This window comes from Syngnathus leptorhynchus, chromosome 12 (genome assembly GCF_054491065.1).
Source record: "Syngnathus leptorhynchus isolate UIUO chromosome 12, UIUO_Slep, whole genome shotgun sequence".
Taxonomy (NCBI): domain Eukaryota; kingdom Metazoa; phylum Chordata; class Actinopteri; order Syngnathiformes; family Syngnathidae; genus Syngnathus; species Syngnathus leptorhynchus.
This window is the reverse complement of record NC_141206.1, coordinates 1,703,656-1,726,218: the sequence shown is the minus strand read 5'-3', so window position 1 is coordinate 1,726,218 and position 22,563 is coordinate 1,703,656. Positions and strand designations below refer to the sequence as shown.

At 40.4% G+C, this 22,563-nt stretch overlaps 1 protein-coding gene across 3 annotated transcripts in view; it reads right to left on the bottom strand.

The window, feature by feature from the left end:
* Positions 1 to 1,217: 1,217 nt before the first annotated feature.
* Positions 1,218 to 22,563, bottom strand: part of chd1 (chromodomain helicase DNA binding protein 1) — a 39,580-nt gene continuing 18,234 nt past the window's right edge. For all 3 annotated transcript variants that reach the window (XM_085926347.1, XM_085926345.1, XM_085926346.1), the window contains exons 19-36: positions 19,205 to 19,353; positions 19,000 to 19,096; positions 18,814 to 18,909; positions 18,529 to 18,705; positions 18,286 to 18,449; positions 18,163 to 18,204; positions 16,500 to 16,633; positions 16,247 to 16,385; positions 15,971 to 16,121; positions 14,050 to 14,172; positions 13,825 to 13,968; positions 13,450 to 13,743; positions 10,257 to 10,388; positions 9,946 to 10,124; positions 8,769 to 8,868; positions 8,619 to 8,670; positions 8,291 to 8,525; positions 1,218 to 2,590 (exon numbers count right to left, since the gene is read on the bottom strand). In XM_085926347.1, coding sequence (XP_085782473.1) covers positions 2,308 to 2,590; positions 8,291 to 8,525; positions 8,619 to 8,670; positions 8,769 to 8,868; positions 9,946 to 10,124; positions 10,257 to 10,388; positions 13,450 to 13,743; positions 13,825 to 13,968; positions 14,050 to 14,172; positions 15,971 to 16,121; positions 16,247 to 16,385; positions 16,500 to 16,633; positions 18,163 to 18,204; positions 18,286 to 18,449; positions 18,529 to 18,705; positions 18,814 to 18,909; positions 19,000 to 19,096; positions 19,205 to 19,353 — 2,691 coding nt within the window. In that variant the 3' untranslated portion in view covers positions 1,218 to 2,307. The remainder of the gene's footprint in view (positions 2,591 to 8,290; positions 8,526 to 8,618; positions 8,671 to 8,768; positions 8,869 to 9,945; positions 10,125 to 10,256; positions 10,389 to 13,449; positions 13,744 to 13,824; positions 13,969 to 14,049; positions 14,173 to 15,970; positions 16,122 to 16,246; positions 16,386 to 16,499; positions 16,634 to 18,162; positions 18,205 to 18,285; positions 18,450 to 18,528; positions 18,706 to 18,813; positions 18,910 to 18,999; positions 19,097 to 19,204; positions 19,354 to 22,563) is intronic.

The following is a 22,563-nucleotide window of genomic DNA, read 5'->3' as shown; positions in this document are numbered from 1 at the left end:
CGGTGCGCTGCAGTGCGCGATTGGCCAAAATTAAGCTCCCTGCGCGATCGGACAGAAATGCGCAAATGAAAAAATGCTTAAAAAACGCGGGTTATTATTTCTTGGAACGGATTAATTTTTTCCATTATTTGCAATGGGAAAACATGATTTGGAATTCGAACCATTCAGTTCTCGAACAGCCTTCTGGAACGGATTGTGTTTGAAAACAGACATGTGTGCGTGACCTGGTAAGGGACGGGGGAGAATGCGCTCGCTCGTGCGCTTTCCCGTTCGTACACGTTTGACTTATCTGGCTCGCAGGTTCCCGCGACAGTGCCAGCGGGCCACATTTTATGACACGATGCTTCGGGCCGGTCTAAATTTAGACAAGGGCCTGCGATAGATTGTTTGTTGTTCTCGTTGATCATAACACATTTCGACCTCTGGCAAACAATCTGAATTTCCTTAATTTATATAACGATATGTCATATCTTCAAAGCATTGGGGTCGCAAGTGTATCCTATCGCATTAGTCATCGGGCAGTAGGCGGAGCACACCCTGTACTGGTTGCCAGCCAATTACAGGGCACACCGAGATGAAATTTGGAGTACTCAATCTTTTAGGGTGTGAAGAAATCTGAACACCTGGAGAGAACCCACAAAGGCAAGGGGAGAACATGCAAACTCCACACAAGGAGGGCCGGATTGTGGGTTCAATTCCCACAAACTCTGAACTGTGACGTGCCAACCGGTGCGCCACCATACCATGCAGGTGGTGCAATCAGCACAAGTCACATTGTGTTATGTGAAGTTACTTTAGCTTCAGAGGCTGGTCATAGTATAAAAGTAAGTTTGGATAATCAAAATTAATGGAACAATAAATAAAGCTAAGTGGTCAGGGAGACCTTTTTAACGGTTCTAGAATGAAGACAAAGCACTGCTAAAATGAATGTTGCATTGGAGAAGGTCCTAGGTAGCATTTCAGAAGTAAAATGTGTTTTCAGGGAGATTATGCATCATCCTTGTGGATAAGAGGAAGCCAGTGAGGTAAATGTGGGATGAGATTATGTTCGTGTTTTTGCAAAGAGCAGCACTCTTAAGTATTGTTAACAGTTCTTGCTTGCTGCGTAATCGTATGTTGGAGCTCAAACTCAACAAAAGCTAAGGCCTAAATCCACAGAATTGTATAGTTTCAGTATGACCCACTTGACAAATGTTTTAAGGGCTTGTCCAAGGGAATACAGTGATTGATTTTAATGGCTTCATAAACAACTATATAAAAACAATTCATAAAAATCCATGCACTCTCAGTGTAAATTGATTCTGAAATATAGAGGAAAATTATGTACAACAGTGTGAACCGTAACAGTGACTTCATTCAGTTGGGTGGTTCACCACAAATATACTTGGCTGCATAGAATATTAATATTATTGCCTACGTCACAAATTGAAAAATTAACGAAAAAAACAGTTGTGAAAAATATCTAAGCAGGTCTCTTTTGACTGATTTGAAAAGTCACTGATTTTAACAAAAAAGCGCTGGAGACAAACTCGGCAAGAACGTTCCCTTTACCAAAAGTTACATTCGGAAAGAATTTTTGTCAAAGAACTACTATACAGAAACTCACTTGTAGAACAAAAAAGCCTGAGTTGATAAAGAAAAGTAAAGTCTTAATGAATCCATAAAGCCTGAGGAAAAAGACCACTGATTTACTATTTTACAAAAATTTACATTACAGGAGGGAAAAAATGCTCACAAAATGAAGAAAGCAAATACAGGGTGTTATGTTTTTGTTTTCTTTACAGCTAAAATCTGGTCTTAAATAATTATTACGCAAACAAATGAGAAAGTATGTAAATGAGGTACGTCAGGTGGTAAGCCTGAGCCCAGACTGGACTTTTGACATCAGCTTGTAACATGAGTCATGCAACAGCTGACGGTTTGGCTGACTTAACACTTAAATAAGGTAGATAATCACGTTAGACATGATCGAGACAGACAGACACGAACAGTCAAAACACAGGATCCAGTGTCATGGGGTTGGCGGGACAATGAGGCGCAGCGCTCAGGGTCTATTCTGTCCAGAGGTAAAAAAAAAAGAAAAAAAGAGAAAACTTTATAAAAAAATAACAAAAGGTATGCTGGGTACGCAGCAGCATTTAACTCTTAAATACAAAAATATGCTATGATTTGTTTTCCATGATGCCTGTTTTGAGGCGCTGCTTAGCGTTCATCTCCAGTGGAACAGTGCTTTCTACAGCTTCCCTGTAAGGCGTGGGCTGTGTTAGCGAGTTCATGGCCACTATTAGCAGGCCCAGGCAGCTACCGTTATGTCTTACGGGTGCTCCAGATCTGCTCCGGTGTGCTCTTGTGGTCGGACGAATAATCGAAAGGAGACCGGTGGCCCAGCGGGGAACGTGAGTCGTAAGGCGAGCGCTGGTCTCGGGGAGAGCGGGGCCCGCTGGCCGAGGCCCTCTGCTCCGTCTGCCAGTCCGAGTGGTAGCGGTAAGACGAGCGCTGGTCCGAGTGGGAGAGATCCTTTAGGTCCGGCCGGTGGTCTCTGCTAGAGCGCAACTCCTCCAACTTCCTTTGCTTACCATCGCTGTAATGTCTGCACACACAAATACATTAACCTGACTCAGAACGGCATGATTATTTGTTGGATATAGGAACAATCAAATTCCAAATGACAGTGCAATGTCGTAGGATGCAATTTTTAAATTGCAAAGGCTCCATTTAGAAAAAAACTAAACAACAAACTTAATTTGGGTCAGTCAGCTTTCAAGTTTTTTCTAGGTACAGTAAACCCACTTCATGACGTTCCACTATTTGGCAAAATGTTTTGTGAAGTTAATATTACCGATGCTCTGATCGACTGGCCACCGACTGTGACGGACCAATTTCCATAGAAAAATGTGGGAACAAAAGGCACATTATCAGCATGTCGATCGATGACTTTCATTGTCAATCACGAAGAACAAAAAAAAAAAAGCATGTTATGCCATATGTCAATCAATGACTATTATTGCCAGTCACCAAAAACCTGTGAAGTTGAATAACGACAACTGTGCGTCTCACTCAACTACTTGTAGACCTCAACAACGTGACTCCATGACAACGACTGAAACATTTCCTTGACTCCCGACATACAACACGTCTGCACATGAGCAGGACAAGCATATAACAAATGCATATAGCAAACGCATAGTAGTTTTCCTACTATGCGTTTGCTATATGCATTTGCATACAAGCATTACAAACTTCCCTTTTTTCTTTTAAGAAAAGCAGTGCAAAGAAAATATTTCCTTCCATTTTATTTTACCTTAACATAAAATTTCAGCGTTAATAACAAATTAAAAAGTTAAAATCCCAATGATTGTCACACACACACAACTGCGTGTGGTGAAATTAGTCCTTTACATTTAACCCATCCCCTGGGGGAGAGGGTAGCAGTGAGCAGCGGCGGTGCCGTGCCTGGGAATCATTTGGTGATCTAAACCCCCAATTGCAATTTTTAATGCTGAGTGCCAAGCAGGGAGGTAATGGGTCCCATTTTTATAGTCTTTGATATGACCCGGCCGGGGTTTGAACCCACAACCTTCCAGTCTCAGGGCGGACACTCTACCACTAGGCCAGTGAGCTGAGTAGAACAGTATGTACAAAAGGTCTTTTGTGTCATGTCCATTTAGGTTCTAAGCTGCCATACACCTTCACTGAGGGCCCTCAGCAAAACGAGTGCAGACGCCCCTTTCTTGGTCAAACTGTCAGTGAGTTGCGCCTAAGTCGCTGACCACTGGATCTGCTGAATAGTCCCAGAGCTGAGTAGTTCCTTCACACTGCTGATCTCGAGTCTTTTCTCTGTTACAGATTTGGTTTTCAATTTCCACACAGTTTCTATGCTCTGTGCTTCCGGGGGAGGGGGGGATGTAGACATTTCTGGTTAACTCTTTACCTTGCAAAAGGGCTGCTTTAATGTCCATAGAGTTCAGCTGCCATTTCTTTTGAGATTTAACAGCCATAATTATTTTTAAAGACTCTAAGGCACATGTGGGTGAGTCTTTTGGGAGCTCGTCTGTGTTCATTTCCTCAAAGCCTCTTGCAACTACTCTGCCTTTAGGTACGACCCCCTGTGGTGTTTCCTTGAGTGTGCACACCCACCTTGTGGAGATGGATTTCTGACCATCTTTGACCTCTTCAAACACATTGTTCTGTTTCCAGTTGAGTTCAGCATGTTTGGCAGAAAAGAAGGCATTATCCTTCACAATCAGTATGTCCTCTACATGGCAGTCTGTACATAAGTCAGCATGCTCAGTTGGATCCAGCTGAAGATCGTTCACTTGTCCTAAGTCCACTGATCCAGTTGTGCCAGCAATTCCCTCAGGTTCTGTATACTGTAAGTTGTACCAGTTTTTGTATGTTCCAGTGGACTTTCCTGCCCGGCTGAGGATTTTTCCGGTTTGTGCTTGGCCACTTACACTGTCTGTATATGTGACTACCTGACCAGTTTTCAGCTTTTGTCCTTCAATACTAGTATTTGAACGTGCTGATGTGTGAGAGGGTCATTGCTATCCTCAGCATCTTCATCGTTTGAGGGTGCCTCTTTTTCACTTTCATCTACAGTGTTATTTTCAAAAAGTCCTGTTTCTGGTAAGGGGGCATTTTCAGTTCTCATTAACGGCTCATCTCTTTTCCTCAACACAGCCATCAACCCTTCGAAGTCTGGATTGATGCACACGGACATAAGTGCCCCCGTGGCGAACAAATATCGCCACACCATCTTGGCCGATGACCACACCTGGACTTTTCCACTCTGTCGAATCCGCCCGTTTATAGTAAACCTTATCCCCAGTTTCATATAGGTCATCAGTGGGTTGTTGTTGTTTATGAAGGGCTCTTCGGATCCGCTCAGAGCATTCTGCTTCTGTGAACGCTTTCCTCATGGCATGCAATGCTGAGATGTGCTGAGCTATCCAAGTAGACATGCTAGTCCCTTCCAGAGCTGGCGGCCTATCAGTGAGAACTGACGGCAGATTTGGGTTCTGCCCGAACACAAGTTGGTTAGGACTGTAGCCATGCACATTATGCATGTTTTTTTTTTTCATCAGGGTCCAGTCAAGGGCTGTCTTCCAATCACATCCGTTGTCTGTCTCTACTTTCAACAGGATTTCAGTGAGGGTTTGATTATGCCTTTCTAAAAGGCCATTGGTCCATGGGCTATACGCTGCAGTTGTTTTCACTTCCATGTTAAAGTTTTCAGCCAAGTCCCTCATTTCTTCATGATTAAATTCACCCCCATTGTCAGTGAACAGTCTGCGTGGAGGGCCATGAACACTTAGTAGTGAATAAAGTGCTTCACAATTTCTTTGTGGTAACAATACTCCCTGCACTGTATCTTGTGAAATGGTCAATGGCATTCAAATACCACACCCCTGGCTCTAGCTCATGTAAGTCCATAGCTACAGTTTCATTGTAAGCTGAGGCCATGGGTAGACCTACTGCTGGCTTTTGCTTTGGTTTACTATACCTGATGCATGTCTCACAGTTCTTTACAATTTCAAGCAGGATTGTTATGCACTCCTCATCAGTATTACCTGAGCAGGTCAGTAGTTTTTTCAGTCTGTCAACTGAGGCATGTCCAAACTGTTTGTGCAATTTCAATAGCACCTTTTGTTTCTCTTGTTTTGTCTTGGCCTTTTGGGCCACGTTGGCTGCCTTGCACTACTCCTGTACTTTTGCGCTATATTCCGACTGTCTGCTGTATGCACACTTGCTCCATTTTTGCTCCTCCTATTTATTTATTTATTTATTTATTTATTTATTTATTTATTTATTTATTTATTTATTTATTTATTTATTCATTCATTCATTCATTCATTCATTGTATGTGCCCTCTTGTTTTTATTTTTGTGTTGTTTACTTGAATATATATATATATAATGTCACCATGTGATAGGAGGAAACGAAATTTTGATCTCTTTGTGTGTCTTGACGTGATGAAATTGACAATAAAGAAGACTTTGACTTTCGTTTTCACTTAAAATGTCCCGTCCATCTGGGGTATTTTCGTCCCTCAACTTCACACAATAATGTCCTGATGTTGTGAATTCAAGTTTCACTGGTTGCTTGAACATTACGGCCTTGTCATTTTCAATGTCCAAAACAGCACCAACTCTTTTCAGTGAAGTCTTGCTTAACAGCAAAGGGATATCGGCTGGGACAACTTCTGTCTCAATTTGGCATTTAGTTTGTGCTATCACAGCTGGGATTTTCACCTTCTTTGTAGAATGGACAATTTTCCCATCACCAAACTTGAATGGTCTTGCACTTTTCACATCTTTCATTTTCAACAATTCATCATGTGTTAGTTGACTGACATAATGATCAAGCCATTTTTCACGACACACTGTTCTGGTGCAAGCTGTCTCAATTACAGTAGATCCTAGAGACTCCACTGGGAAAATCTCTGTGTTAGTCAACGCATCTTTAGACAATAAGGTAATGTTGCATTCATCAACCTCCGTTTGTCTTTCTTCTTTGGTTAGTTTAGCATGTTCATTTTTGTGGGGGCAGTCTTTTGCCCAGTGATATAAACTTTGGCAGTTCTTCTATCATATCTGTCAAATGGATTGGTACCTTGAACAGCTGCTTGTTGTCGCGGATTTGACCTACTTTCTCTCCTGCCAGCAAACCTTGTGTAGTAGGCATTGTCAGTTGGATCTCCACTCACCTGCAGTGCACCGACTCCGCCTAGTGCCGTATTGTCGCTAAATATCCTCTTCAAGGCAGCCTTCATGTTGTCAAACGTGAGACTTGGACAAGCGGTAAGTGCTAACTGTTTGTCTTTGATATAAAGTCCCGCAGTGTCTAGCAGCTTGAAAGCTAACACCGCATCTGGTAACTCCATTTTGAACTGGCGAATTCTGTTGTACCTCCGTTCAAACTCGACAATGTAGTCCGCCATTGAAATGCCTGTGTCTTTCGTTATCCGGTCGAACTCTGTATATGCCTCGTATTGGCGGTCCATTTCTACTTTCAAAAACAATGAGTCCAGTTATCCCAAAAGTGTAGTCATTCCATCATCTGTATTCAAATCTCCTGCGGATGTTTTCAGCGCGCTGTCTCTCGCTCTTCCCATTAGCGACAAGGCAAGCGCCAAAGCCTGGTTCTTTTTATCCAAGTCCGTAACAAGTCTCCATATTTTGACTTTATTTTTCCAACTTTCGTAAGACTTCTCATCAAACGCTGGCGGAACTTTGTAATTACCAGCGGCCATTCTCTGCTACCATGTGAAGTTGAATAACGACAATAACGACGACTGTGCGTCTCACTCGACTTTACTTGTACACCTCAACCACGTGACTCCATTACGACTGAACCATTTCCTTGACTCCCGACATACAACACGTCTGCACATGCGCAGGAGGAAAAGCATATAACAAATGCATATAGCAAACGCATAACAAAACCTATTTGTTGTATTTAATACTTTCTTTTTCTGTAGAAACTGGCTGTCTCCAGCTCATCCCGCTGACTGTATACCTTGTTTGTGACTCACATGCGCAGTAATGGTAATCTGTGTCATCCGTGATGTAAACAATAGTATTGTGGGTAATGCAGTAGTATCACACATGTTAGCAACAAAGCCCATATGTTTGGGCCACCAAAAATACCCAATACAAAGCTTTCTTTCAAGAAATGCAGGGTTGCCACCTTTGTTGCCACACAAGCCAAGGTCATCATATGCAGTGTTTTTCAGGGGACAATTTGTCGTCGACTAAATGTGTCATCCATCATCAGTGTTTACCTTAAATTACTTCCACATATCTATCATGGCTCTTAACCGGAAGCCATCTCAGATCAATGAAGTACAATCGGAGTTGTAGTGTCGGAGCATTTTATAATTGGAGGCATAGAGTATTGGTGCATCATTACCCATATTAACATTTGTGGACTAGCTCAAGCAATCACCGTATTTGACCCATGTCACCTATGAACTATGTATATCTGTCTCAATACAATTTAGAAAAATAGAATGTCATTGTTCAGTGCATTATTACAACCATTTTTTTTCTGCGTAATGCAGTACAGGCAATATAGTGTTTTTACTTGTCTATTATTACAGAGTTGTGTGTATATTTTGTAATATGAATGGTATTTTTCCTCTGGATGCTTCTATTTATTATATGCAAGTACTCAAGTGTTAAGCACTCATACTGGTACCAGTCTGAAAAAAAAATGGCATAGAACATCCCTTGTTTATTGTAACTGAAGCATTTAAATCAAGTAGGCTGAAAGACATTTTAGTATTCACCTGTCCTGCCTGTCTCGGTCCCTGCTGTCCGGTCGGTAGTGGTCTCTGTGGTCTTTGCCATTGCTGAATGAGGAGTAGGGTCTTTTTCTAGATTCTGCTGCCTTCCTGTGGGCCTCCGAACTGTGTCTTTCCTTGCTGCTTTCATGGTAACGCACTGATGGCTGATGCCTGTCTGAGCTATAACTGTCCCTGCTGCTGTCATCCTGGTGAGAGTTGTCCCTCAGCCGCTCGATATCTGGGACAAAATAGCACAGAAAAATAAATCTATCTGAAAAGCCCTAAAATAATCTGGTGATGGTTGCACAATTAAGTGAAATTCATACAGTACCTGTGTGTTTAAAACCTATAGTGTTTGTACTCCTAGTGTTCTGCTCCATTGCCTGTTTTAGACAAAGAGAGAGAGAAAAAAAACCATCATTATGAATGAATAATTTTTTTGCCATTCCAGCAATGTAGAAATACTGGCATACTACCCTACCTGTGCATTCTCTTGCCTTTTCTTGATGGCATGCTTATACAATTTATGTAATTTCCTGGCGTCGAACTCAGTGAATTTTGAAACAAATATCCACAGGTTTCTGTCAAAAACAAACATTATTATTATTATTATAAGGGTGCTTATCGACTCAGACATTGAAGAAATCACATTCACAATTCTTAATAGTCATGCTAACTGATGAGGCGTTTTATTTAAGGTAAATCTTCATGTATAAATTAATATTCAATTTGTCTCACTTCAGTAGCCATCCGAGTGAGTGTATGTGTGTCAATTTGTTGCAGATATGTAAAATGTAGTTTAGGAGCAGTGCATGGTGCTCATGCGGTGTGGGTAACAATTTGTTCATGGGCTAATTTAACAAAAAGAATCTTAAATTTGAGTAATCCTGCAGTTAAACTGACCCACCCACAATAGGTGAACATCTACAATATTTGAAATACTCCTCCCACACAATTTAAACACATTTAAACTTAGTAAAACAGGCTTTCTAGACACATTGCAGACAAAGTTGAACAAGCATAAAAAGGTAGACAAAATACCAGACTGTATAAATTCATTCAAACACCTCTGTGTCAAAGTTACTCAAGCTAATGAAACATAATATAAAAACAAAATTGAAATAACATTATCATTAAAGAGATTAAACAAAAACGAGTTTTTCTTAGAATAATAAAATGACCTGAAACTTAATTTTAGTTTATAAAACATGAACTGACTATAATTACCGTATTTTGTCTTAGTGAATTTTTCATGTTCGTGATTTAATATTCCACAAAATCAAAAACTAATACAAATAAAATACCAAATACATACCCGCTAACGAGTTAAAACTAACTGAATTAGAAAAATATAGATAAAAGAAAAGCTGTAATGAAAAACCCAAAGCTAATATAACTTGATATTTAATCAATAAGTTCATTATAGTCATCAATGTCATGTTCATCGTGTCATTATGTTTTATGTATATCTTTTTTTTTGTCCCGTATTGTCTAAAAATATGAACCCATTCTTGAGTTAATGATGTAAAAAATACTGTGTAACGCTGAAATCAAAATTATTAGTTTGTATTTGAGTGGCCAAATATGTATTCAATCTCTGGAAGGATTGGTTCCCTATTTATTGACGCTTTTTTGTAACAGAGGCAAAACATGCTTACTTTCGCCACTGTTTGATGAGGTCAGGATTGGAATACTCCTTTAGACATTCCGTGATGTGGTCTCCAATCTTGATGAGACATTGCCTGGTATGTTCAAGCTGCTCACGCTCTGAGAGACCCTTCTCTGGTCGGTCCAGCTGCTTTAGGGCTGCTTTCACTGGCCGCATTCTCTCTTTACACTGCAACATTCAAACAGTCAATGCTAACTACAGCTAGGTGATTGGCTCAGAAGAATGTAATTTATTCATAATGAATGAAACAAAACCCATTTCAAAACAATCATGCCCAGCTTTGTGAAAGTTTGACCGTACCACACTGAATGTTTTCTGGTCCAATTCTTCAGACTCCTCAGACACTGGTATATTCTCTCCACTTGCTGTTATGTGGACTGCCCCATCAGGTGCTTTTTTTATTCGTTCTCTGACCTCAGCTTTGCTTTCAGTCTGTTGAAAAAAATAAATAAAACATAATCATGTCCATTTGTTGACAGTATGTGTGTATAATAATAATTTGAATTTGCAATTTCTGGAGAGATTGCATGTGAAGGCAAAATGTTTGAATAACTTTTTGGGGAAAGCTGCCGAATGATGTTGAAACGAGTTGAATTACTTGAGAAACGTAGAAATTAGAGGTGAAAAACGGAATTTTGGAGAATTTAAATATAAATATTTCGGTTCAATTTAGGTAAATTCCGGTTTATTTGGGTCACTTTCGGTTCAATTTAGGTCACTTCCGGTTTATTTGGGTCACTTCCAGTTCAATATAGACCACTTCCGGTTCAGCTGAGGCAACTTCCGGTTTATTTGGGTCACTTCCGGTTCAATGTAGGCCACCTCCGGTTTATTTTGGATAACTTCCGGTTTGCCTGAGGTCACTTCTGGTCTATTTGGGGTCACTTCCGGTTTGCCTGAGGTCACTTCCGGTTCATTTGGGGTCACTTCCGGTCCATTCAGGGGTCATTGGGATCACTTCAGGGTCAATCCAAGATGGCCGCCACACTGGAAGTGGGGTCAAGGGTTGAATTGTGGAAGTATAGTGGAAGTGGGGTTGAATTTTTTGAATGAAAAAAATGTGAGCACCCGTGTCATGAATATTTGGAATAAATGAAAAGTGGAACGGAGTGAATCGGTTGAAGTATGTGGAAGTAGTTAAGCGTCCAAAAAGTGGGCACAACAATAGTGTGAAGGTCTTCACCTTCACACAAATGATTAAAATGATGTGTTAAGATTAAAAGATAACTAGAATTTGCAATTCCTGAAGAAATTGCGTGTGAAGGTGAAGAAGTTGAATAAATACTCAGGGAATGCTGAAGAATGATGTTGAAACGAGTTGAATCGGTTGAAAAATGTAGAAATTAGAGTGGAAAAAGGAAATTTTGGAAAATTTGGTTGAATTTCAAATTTGAAAATGTGGAATTTATGGTAAGCGTGAATTTGGGGAATAGGGAGGAAGAATATGAAGAGTTGAAAGTTGGAATGGGTTGAATCGGTTGAAAAATTTAGAAATTAGAGTGGAAAAAGGACATTTTGGAAAATTTGGTTGAATTTCAAATTTGAAAAATGTGAAATTTTTGCTAAATGGGAAGGTGTGGAATAGGTAGGCAAAAGATGAACAGTTTTTTTGCGAACGAGTTGGAATGAGTTGAATCGGTTGAAGTATGTAGAAATTAGAAGTGAAAAATGAAATTTTGTGAAATTTTGCGAAATTTTGAAACGTGAAATTTTTGAATATGGCAAGTTTGGGAATGTCCCCAATGTGATTTGAATGTGTGGAATTATGTGAATTTAGAACTGGAACAACGTAAATGTGAAATGTTGAATCTGCCATTAAGAATGAATGGGGCAAAAATTGCCGGAAATTTGTGAATTTTGTGAAAACGGAAAATTTTTTAAATGAAAAAAATGTGAGCACCCATGTCATGAATATTTGGAATAAGTGAAAAGTGGAACGGAGTGAATCGGTTGAAGTATGTGGAAGTAGTTAAGCGTAAAAAAAACAGGCACAACAAAAATGTAGAATAACAATAGTGTGAAGGTCTTCACCTTCATACTAACAACGTAAATGTGAAATGTTGGAGTAGTTAGGTGTCAAAAAAGTGGGAGGAATAAGTTGTTTAACTAGAATTTGTAATTTCTGGAGAAATTGCGTGTGAAGGCGAAGACACTTCACGTTATTGAATGGGGCAAAAATTGCCGGAAATTTGTGAATTTTGTGAAAACGGAAAAATTTTTTGAATGAAAAAAATGTAAGCAGGTGATTCCTGAATATTAGGAATAAGTGAAAAGTGGAACGGACTGAATCGGTTGAAGTATGTGGAAGTAGTTAAGGGACAAAAAAACGGGCAAAACAAAAAAGTACAATAATAGTGTGAAGGTCTTCACCTTCACACTAACTACAATTTGCAATTTCTGGAGAAATTGCGTGTGAAGGCGAAGACACTTCACACTATTGTGAGACTCGAACTCACGACGTTGAGGGTGAAAGTCTGATGCTCTACATACTGAGCTAAACAGTGACTTACTATTGATGCGGTGGAATGATGCTAAAGATGAGAAATAAAATGATTAAATGAGAAAAATAGTACATTAATTATGATGATGTTGAATAAAATAAATGATTAAAATGTATGAAAATTAAATAAATGAATAAAAAATAACGGCCAATATGAGATTCGAACCCACCTCGGGAAAATGGCTCGTGTTGAATGTGCCATTAAGAATGAATGGGGGATTTTAAGGAACAAATTTGTTAATTACGCAAAACCGGTAAATGTTATGAACAAAAAAAATGGTAGCAAACATGCCGTGAATTTTTGGAACGTGTGAAAGTGGGAATGGGGTGAATCAGTTAAAGCATGTGGGAGTAGTTAGGTGTCAAAAAAGTGGGAGGAATAAATTGTTTAACTAGAATTTGTAATTTCTGGAGAAATTGCGTGTGAAGGCGAAGACACTTCACGTTATTGTTATTACGGGACTCGAACCCACGACGTTGAGTGCAGAAGTCTGATGCTCTACCTACTGAGCTAAACAGTAACTTACTGTTGATGCGGTGGAATGATGCTAAATGATGAGAAATAAAATGATTAAATGAAATAAAAATGGTAAATTAATTATGATGATGTTGAACAAAATAAATTATTAAAATGATGTGTTAAAATTAAATGAATGAATAAAGAATAACGGCCAAGTGAGATTCGAACCCACTCAGGAAAATGGCTCGTGTTGAATGTGCCATTAAGAATGAATGGGGAATTTTAAGGCACATATTTGCTAATTACGCAAAAAACGGTAAATGTTATGAACAAATAAAATGGTAGCAAAGATGCCGTGAATTTTTGGAACGTGTGAAAGTTGGAATGGGGTGAATCGGTTAAAGCATGTGGGAGTAGTTAGGTGTAAAAAAAGTGGGAGGAATAAGTTGTTTAATAAGGAAAAAAAACAAACAAAGTAGAAGAACATTAGTGTGAAGGCACTCGCCTTCACACTAATATTTAAGTGGATTTACCTTTTCCATACTGTCCTCTTGTTTATGGACTGAATCCAAAGGTTTGACTTCTTTTCTCTCTTTTGGCTCCTTGTTGTCTTTACTGTCCCAACTGTCTTCTTTTTTCTCCTTTTTGCATTCTTTCTTTATTTCCTCTTTATACTCCCTCTCACCAGATGACGAGCCATTATCCTGTTGAGTCTCCTCCTCTTCCTCCTCTTCCTCATCATCTTCTTCCTCCTCCTGATTTTCTTCCTTTACTGTCTCTCTATCTGATCTGGTTCGTCTGCTTAAAACCTTCTCGGGCATCTCCTCCTGAAACAGTTGTCTCGCATGAGCGCAAAAACTTCGACGAGGCACAGCAACGAGGCAAACATAACAGGAATTTTAATGTACCTTTTCCTCATCTATTTCATCCTCATCGTCCGATCTTTTATCCGATGGAGGATCTGATGATGCACTTTTAATCATCTCATCTATTTGTGATGGTTTCACAATTTCTCTCTTTTTGCTTCTTGGCTTCCTCTTTCGAGAATTGACCTACACATAATTGCAAGGCGTATTTCATTTAATGAATGCACAAATAATTGACTGAATACAAAATGTAAATGTTAGACATACTGTCCCTGCTTGTTTCTGAGCTTCTTTTTTGGCAAGGTCCTTGCTCAGTAACTTGATGAGGTAGTCTGCTCTGGTCTGGAGCTGTTTTGCTTGGGGCTTCTTATCAGGGTCATCTGGTAAAAGCTGTAACAGACAATTTGACATAATTTGTTTGGAGAGAATATGAAGTTTTTGGCAACTGTGAAAAGTTGACATCATTAATAAAAACAGTGAAACCAACAATACAAGACAAGACATTTTTTGATGATGTTCAACCTCCAATTTCAGTTTCAGCCAGGCTTCCATGAAAAGTGTACTGGACACATAAGCACTTCTTTCTGGTGTTTTGCAACACAAAATGATCTTAGCAATTAGTATGAGCTTCTTGTGATTTCTCTATCAGTGTTGCTACTCCTCGTAGTGCACGTTATTGCCCTTAGCTCATGAGCAGCAGCTCTGAGATGATTGGTGTCACGAGTGGCATACCGCTCCTTTGTGGAAGAGAAGGGCGACTGTTTGTGTGAGAACATTTATATAACAGAACAAAAAAAAAAAAAAAAACTTTGACAATCACGTGATTGCACTGTTTGAAATCTTTATTTTGATGAAAGCCTCAGCTCTGAGGCAAGTCCTGTCATTACAACTTGCCACTAACAACTACATAACATGAACCCCAAAAGAATTAGTATTTTTCTTTTTTAATTCAATTGCTAATGAAGGACACTTAAATAATCACGAGCTAATCACAGTGTCATTGTGCCAACATTAGTGACTAGTGGCTAACAGCGACTTTTTGATATAGACTGGCACCCGCAGCCGGACAGCTTTCCAAAGGCAGTTTTGATAGGCAAAAATTACTTTGGACACTGACACTGGCAGTGTGACACAGTATCACTTCCTACTGATTCATTTTTAACAAACCAGAGTAACTCAAATGCAGTCTTTTAGAAAAACAATTGTGGTTCTGATCTATACCCCAAAATCTCATCTAGTAATGTCCATCCATCCATCCATCCATCCATCCATCCATCCATCCATCCATCCATCCATCCTTTTCCGCTTAGCCGGGGTCAGGTCGCGGGGGCAGCAGCTTTAGGAGGGACTCCCAGACTTCCCTCTCCCCAGCCACTTCCTCCAGCTCATCCCGGGGGATCCCAAGGCGTTCCCAGGCCAGCTGAGAGACATAGTCTCTCCAGTGCGTCCTGGGTCGTCCCCGGGGTCTCCTACTGGTGGGACATGCCCGGAACACCTCCCCAGGGAGGCGTCCAGGAGGCATCCTGATGAGATGCCCGAGCCACCTTATCTGGCTCCTCTCAACGTGGAGGAGCAGCGGCTCTACTCAGAGTCTCTCCCGGATGACCGAGCTTCTCACCCTATCTCTAAGGGAGAGCCGGGACACCCTGCGGAGGAAACTCATTTCGGCCGCTTGTATCCTGGATCTCGTTGTTTCGGTCACGTGACCATAGGTGAGGGCGGGAGCGTAGATCGACCGGTAAATCGAGAGCTTTGGCATTTGGCTCGGCTCTCTCTTCACCACGACGGACTGGTACAGAATCCGCATTACTGCCAACGCTGCACCGATCCGCCTGTCGATTTCGCGCTCCATCCTGCCCTCACTCGTGAACAAAGTTAAGTAAAAGTTAAGTTTTACGTGTCAGAAGTACTAGTGGTATTGGTTACTTGGTTAAGTTAGTATCGGTATCGGTGAGTACTCTGAGTCCTCAAACACAAAAATATAGTTGTTTCATATACAATTAAAATGATAGAAATCTAAGGCTTAAAACTTTTTTTCTGCAGAGCAGTCTTGCCAATCACTTGAGAAGCAAGTTTCAAACTTTGAGAAGCATTGTTATAGTATTGTGTGATATCAAAAAATTAAAAGAGGACAATTTGTGCAATTCTCTGAAAATCACAAAAGTTGGAAATAATTGCTTGAACTTACTTTGTGTGTGAGATTGAGATCTGGATCCATTTTGATCATCTCCCAACTGCCATAACCGTACTCATAGATTCCTATTAGCAGACTGGAGTCATCTTCTTTCCCCCAATCAAGATCAAAATGTGCAGCCTTCGAGTGGCATGGAATCATGTACCTATGAACAACAAACAGTCAGGTTCAGCAACTCATAAAAAGCAGAGTAAACCATAACTGAGCATTATCATTTCAGATTTTTTGATAACTTTCACAATTATTTAAAATCTAACTGTTTTTGCAAACTTTTTTCTCTCTTCCGGGTCTGCAGGGATGGCCTTGTGAAGTGGAGCTAGCTCTTCCTCATGAGAAATGACAAGCTTGGCATTGACTTGAACACCAGAGATCCTGAACGTGGGGCCTTTCACCTTCCCTCTTCTGCCTCCTAGTTTAAGTAAAAGTGGAGACAATTATCTTAAATTATTGCAGTCCCAAGCAAATACATTTGACATGGCTAAAAGTCAAGAGTTTCATTTATCCCAAAGATTTGTTTAGTTACCAGAAGTTTTTTCTGGTCCACAGGGGTTTTCTCTTAACGTTCTCACACAGCCGTTGTGAACGGTTTCTGCCAAGCGTTTCAGGTCATGTTCAGACTTGTCCACAAGTTCGGCATCACGAGCAATTGCATCCAACCTGAGTCAATTGGAAATTCCAAAACAAAACATTGGGAAGTCAGGATTGTATTTAGTGCCCCCCCCCCCCACACACACACACACAAAAAAAAAAGTACTGCATTTCCGCACCATAAGGCACTTCTGGTTAAAAGACGCAGACTTAATTGCGCGGTCTATTTTGTATTTAATCCACAATACGGTCTATGCCATTTCAGAAGCTGATTAGAGGGTCCTTATGCTGTTTTCTTTGCAGAAACGATAGTATAGGATCAATGGCGGCTGAGCTACGTACTCTACGTGTTAAATGAAGTGCTCTGATTGGTTTACCGCCCCGATCTACGTAAAACTTAATGTGGTCTGATTGGCTCATCGGGTCTACATATTACGCCTGTTTACATATTATTACAGCTGTGTGTGGCAGAAGCCACAAAAAACAACAAGATTTTCACAAACTGTAGTAGTGTATTGGCCCGAATATAAGACGAACCTGATTATAAGACGTTCCCCTCTTTTTCAAGACTCAAGTTCGAGAAAATGCTTTTTGAACACCAAATTAAATTTTTATACAGAAGATAATTACAGTACATCTGAAACAAATGATAACAATATATTTGAGAGAAAAAGCATGTTATTTTGCATCATTCAAATCATGCAAAAACCCTCTATCACATCTTAATATCTGAACATTTAAATATGTAAACTAAAGTGCAATCACATTTGTAAATGAATGGCTTCTGGTTGTTCTATTTTCTGTTATCTCTTCTCTTATTTTCTTCTCTTTTCTTTCTTACTGCTATTTTTTGTTTTGTTTTCTTCTTCGTGCTACCGCTATTTTTATTTTTATTCTTCGTGACAGGGATTTGCTTTGGCCTGGCGAGTTAAGTTCAGCATTCGCTTTAAAGATATCTGGTGCCATCTAGCCCTGTGAATGGGTATAATGTCTAGACCCCGAATGTAAGAGGACCCCCACTTTTTCAGTCTTATTTCAATGCAAAAAAACCCGTCTTATATTTGGGCCAATACGGTATTTATTCATCAATGGCGGCGGAGGTACGTACTTTGGACAAATTATAGTATTTATTTACCAATGGCGGCAGAGTTATGTACTCCTCGATGTGTTACATCCAGTCCTCTGATTGGTTTACTGCCATCATCTAGGTAAAACGTAGTGTCCTCTGATAGGTTCGTCGGGTGACTGTATATTACGTCTCTGTGTGGCGGAAGCCACACATTACAAATTTACAGATTTGTACAAATGATCGTATTTATTTATCAATGGCGGCGGCGGTACCTACTCTACGTGTTACGTCCAGTCCTCAGTTTTTTTTGCCCCGATCTACGTAAAACATAATGTCTTTTGATTGGTTCATCGGGTCTTCATATTACGCCTGTATATTACGGAAGCCACACAAAACAACTTTACAGATTTTGGAATTTGATCCACACAAAAGGCTCAACTTATCATTTTTTGAGAAAATTAAAGGCTTTTAAGTGCGCCTTATGGTGCGGAAAATACGGTACACTAAGAATCTTGAGATTGACACTTACCGTTCCAGTGGCCCACCAAATTTCTTGTAACTTTTGACAAACCTGATAAGTAATTAAATAAATGTAAAATAACTTGTGTAAACTGGCTTTAAAATCAAAATGTAAAGATATTGTGGCAGTCACCTCCGGATCTCAGCGTCAGTAAAGCCCTTGATATTTTCCCGTGGAATGGTTCGAGGCCGACCACGTTTCTTTGGCCTCTTTCGGTCTGAGTGGGAGTCACTGTCAGAACCTGAGTATCTCCTGCTCCTGCCCAGTCTTCTCCCCTCGCCAGCATTAAAGCTTATCTGTTAAACAAACAAAAGAAATATTAAATGTACACAAAACTGAATCAGTGTACTGACATTTTACGGCCTGATGGATGACCTGTTTGGCACAATTCCTCATACGCGGCAGCATGTAGATTTCCTCAAGCTCCTTCTGTCTCTCCTCCTCCTCAATCCTCCTCCTCTGCTCCTCTGGGATGATGTCATCCCAACTCCGCTGGCTGCGCTCAGAGTCCATGTCTATTTCTTCTTCTTCCATCATGGTGAAGTTTGCAACCTAGAAAGGCCAGAGAACCTCGTCAAATTAGCAAATATTAACTCAGAAGAGTTACCGATCGAATATTGGCCAAAAGTAAGTGTAACAAATGAATTATTGATATTTCACCTTAAACTGAGACAGCAGTTCTTCTCCCACTGTGGAAGGCCCGGGATCATTTTCTCTGGTCTCAGCTCTTTTGAGAATTTCATCAATATCCATTTCCTACAAAACATGACAAGATGAGCCATTAAAACAAAAACAAAAAAACACTTTTGTGAATAAGTGGAATGGTAAAGTGTGTGTGTGTCTTACCTGGGGCTCCTGCTCTTCACCCTCTGGCTCTTTGAAAAGCTCCTCTGCACCAAATTTCAGGATTGCAGACAACTCTTCTTTGTTGAATGGTGCTGAACTGCAAATAATAAAATGACAAAGATTCAGATTGTCTTGCATCACATCGCAGAATATTCCTCTTCTTAACATGGCACAATATGTTAAGAAAGCACAATGTATGACTTGCCTCGAGGGAGCAGTGCCAGTGTGAAGGACAGTTTTTCCTGTTGTGTCCATTCTCTGAATGACAAGGTGATCCAGCACCATCTTCTTCTTCGCTCTCTCTATTATTTCCTCTTCCACTGAGCCCTTAGTCACCAATCGATAGATGTTCACCTAAGGGAAGAATACATGATAAGAAATGGATTGTTGTAGATAACCATAGTGAATCCCACAGGGCAACTTCAAAGTGTTAACATTTACCTTACAAAAAATAATCTTTACTTTCTTCTCATACACACACATGCTCAGTTTTAATTTAATGTAGGAGGTATTCATTCAACATGTTCATGGCTTCAGTCAATGGGGGTTGTAGTAATGTGCTGATACGAACTATGTCACAGGTTATCTACAGTTTCTTTGTAATTACAGTCTCTGATGAATCATACTGAAGATAGGAATGTACTGTAACATCTGCTCATTTCTTGACGAGTGAGTTTGGATCAAATATCATTAATCAATAGTCGATCATTTTGAACGGTGACAGCTCAACTCATGCGTGCCGTGGAACGTCGCGTGCGCGCTGTGGAACATAGTGTGACTGACTTAATACAAAGTGCGACGCAGCGGATAAGTGACGTAATTGTGCGACAAGAATTTGAATTCTAGGACATTAGAAAACTGTAGTGTATGACTAATAAATATATCAATAGCAGAAGATTTGAAAGCCACATTATTATTGGTGAAATGTGCAACAGCAAACAAATTAGGCCAGAAGCATTAATTAAAAATGCAACAAAAAACTGTTACCGAAATTTCTGGACAAGCCACACCTGATTGAAAGCCGCAACAGCTAAAATTAGGGGAAAATCTTGTTTTGTTAAAAATATAAATCACACTGGACTATGAGTCGCAGGTGTTTTGATGTTTAATTATCATTCGTGCAAGAATATACACAGAGGATTGTCAGGAAAGAGATGGCTCTTGCGGGACGCATACCTTTTATCAACATAATGTTTATTGACAGATATGGAGGAGCTCTGCAAACATACAAACATGTATACGTATGTCTCAGCGACGACCGTAATAAACTTAATGAGCAGGGAACGCTAGCAACACAACTTAACATGAATAAAATGAGACCACTTATAAGGGTAAAGTTGGCAATGCGATACGAGCTACACATAAAGCTCCGGAGAAGACACGGCCGGGAAAAAAACAACTGAAAAGGATGATGGCATCAAGATGTCATCAACAATAGCCCAGTGCCCTCGAGTGGCCGGAGGAAACTTCTACAGTAGATGTAGCAGCTTTATTTCCTTCGTTAGGTGCCAAATCAACTGGCTTTAACTTAAAGCGGCATCGTACGCATTTCTTTTGTCCACCATAATGAGGGTTTGTTTATAAAAGTTTCCTTTCTCCAGTAATGTCCGTTAAGCGCCAAATCAACTGGCTCCAACTTAAAGCGGCATCATATGCATGTCTTTTGTCCACCATAATGAGGGTTTATGTATAAAAGCTTCTGTTCTCCAGTAATGTCCGTCTTGATCTTGTTCTGTCTTGTGTCAATTGTGCGGCACTATTAGCCTGGCAGATGGACATGCTAGCAACACACCACTCTTCTCCCCAGTGTCCGCGTGTCTAGTCATATATCCCTCCGCCAAGCAAAGTGGTGCCGCAACACAGCAAACAACACACAAAAACCACCTTTTTACTGACGAGTGTGTAAGTGTATTAGACATCACAAAAATCACGAAAAACCCATGGATACGCCGCACCGGACCACAAGCCACGGGGTTCAAAGCTGGCGCAAAACGAAGCGGCTTTTGAATAGAATATACAATATAATAAAATATAACGTTTCCTCGACACAGCAATTCAGGGATCACCTGCATTAATTGCACCTCTGCTTCACACAACCTGTTGGTATTTTGAAAATCTTGAATGAATCGCGCTGCCATTCAAATGTTTCTTTGAATTGGGTGTGTTGAATTTGTTTCGTGTGTGTGTGTGTGTGTGTGTGTGTGTGTGTGTGTGTGTGTGTGTGTGTGCGTTGGTTTTTTAGATCCAGGCAAAAACACAGTCAGTCTTCTACGGAGTGTACAATGAACCATACTACCGTAATTTTTGGACTATAAGTCGCTCCGGAGTACAAGTTGCACCGGCCATAAAATGCACACTAAAGTGAAAAAAACATATATAAGTCGCACCGGAGTATAAGTCGCACTTTGGGGGCAAATTTATTTGGCAAAATCCAACACCAAAAACAGACATGAACCAGCAACAACAGGCTAAACGATACGGTATGCTAACGTGACATATACACATATACATGCCTGACGTAACATTCAGAGTTATTCAAGTAAGTATTACATAAATAACACGTTTATAAAACCATCTGTGTCACTCCAATTCATTAAATCCATCGATCTTGCTTTATGTAAACAATGCCGCGTATGCGCCGCATATGCTGACGTCGGACCCATTGTAAGTTGCATTTCTAACTATTCCACAGACCCATATAACGGTATATAAAGTATATGTCAAGTAACTATCATATTACAACAATATTATCAAACCATCTGTGTCACTCCAAATCATTAAATCCATCGATCAAATTCCTCGTTCTTTATGTCAACAACGCCGCGCGTGCGCTGCAGAGATCTAGTATATAACTACATTGTAGCGTTAACAAAGTACCAGGAAAGACGTGGGTTTGGTAAATGGCTCTTTATTTAACAAAACAAGAGTTCGACGAGCCAACAACTACTGAACTTCCAGCCACGGAGGTGGAAGAGAGCTCAATAGAATAGGAGCGGGCGGGCGTAAAAGCCCCATCCACCGTCCCCGGACAGCCACCCGGCCGAGCGCCGGCCCCCGACTTCCATCCACGGAGGTGAAAGAGAGCTCCCGTCGAGAAGGACCGGGCGTGCGTAAACGCCATAATAGTTTTTCAAACCTTCTGTGTCACTTCAAATCATTAAATCCTTCAAACTCTTCGTCCTACGTGTCACTTACAAACAAAGCCGCTAATGATGTCGGTAGTACGTGGAGCCCTTCGTCATCTTGTGATCGAATCCTTTGCCCTTTATCAAAACAACCGCCACGCGGCACGGGTGACGTCACTTGCAGTTCAAATGACAGTAATCCCTTGCTACATCGCGGTTCGTTTATCGCAGTTTCACTACATTGCGGATTTTTGAATTTTGAAAATTTGTGACAAAAATCACATATAAGTCGCTCGTTCGTCACTTAAAGTGAAAGTGTGAGCTTTGGGGAGATGCTAAGTAACGCTGTTGCATCTGACTAGTAGCACAGGAAAGAAGTGGTGTGCCATTGCAGCAGAACTTATTTCTTAGAGAAGGGCCTGAGCAGAATTATACTGAT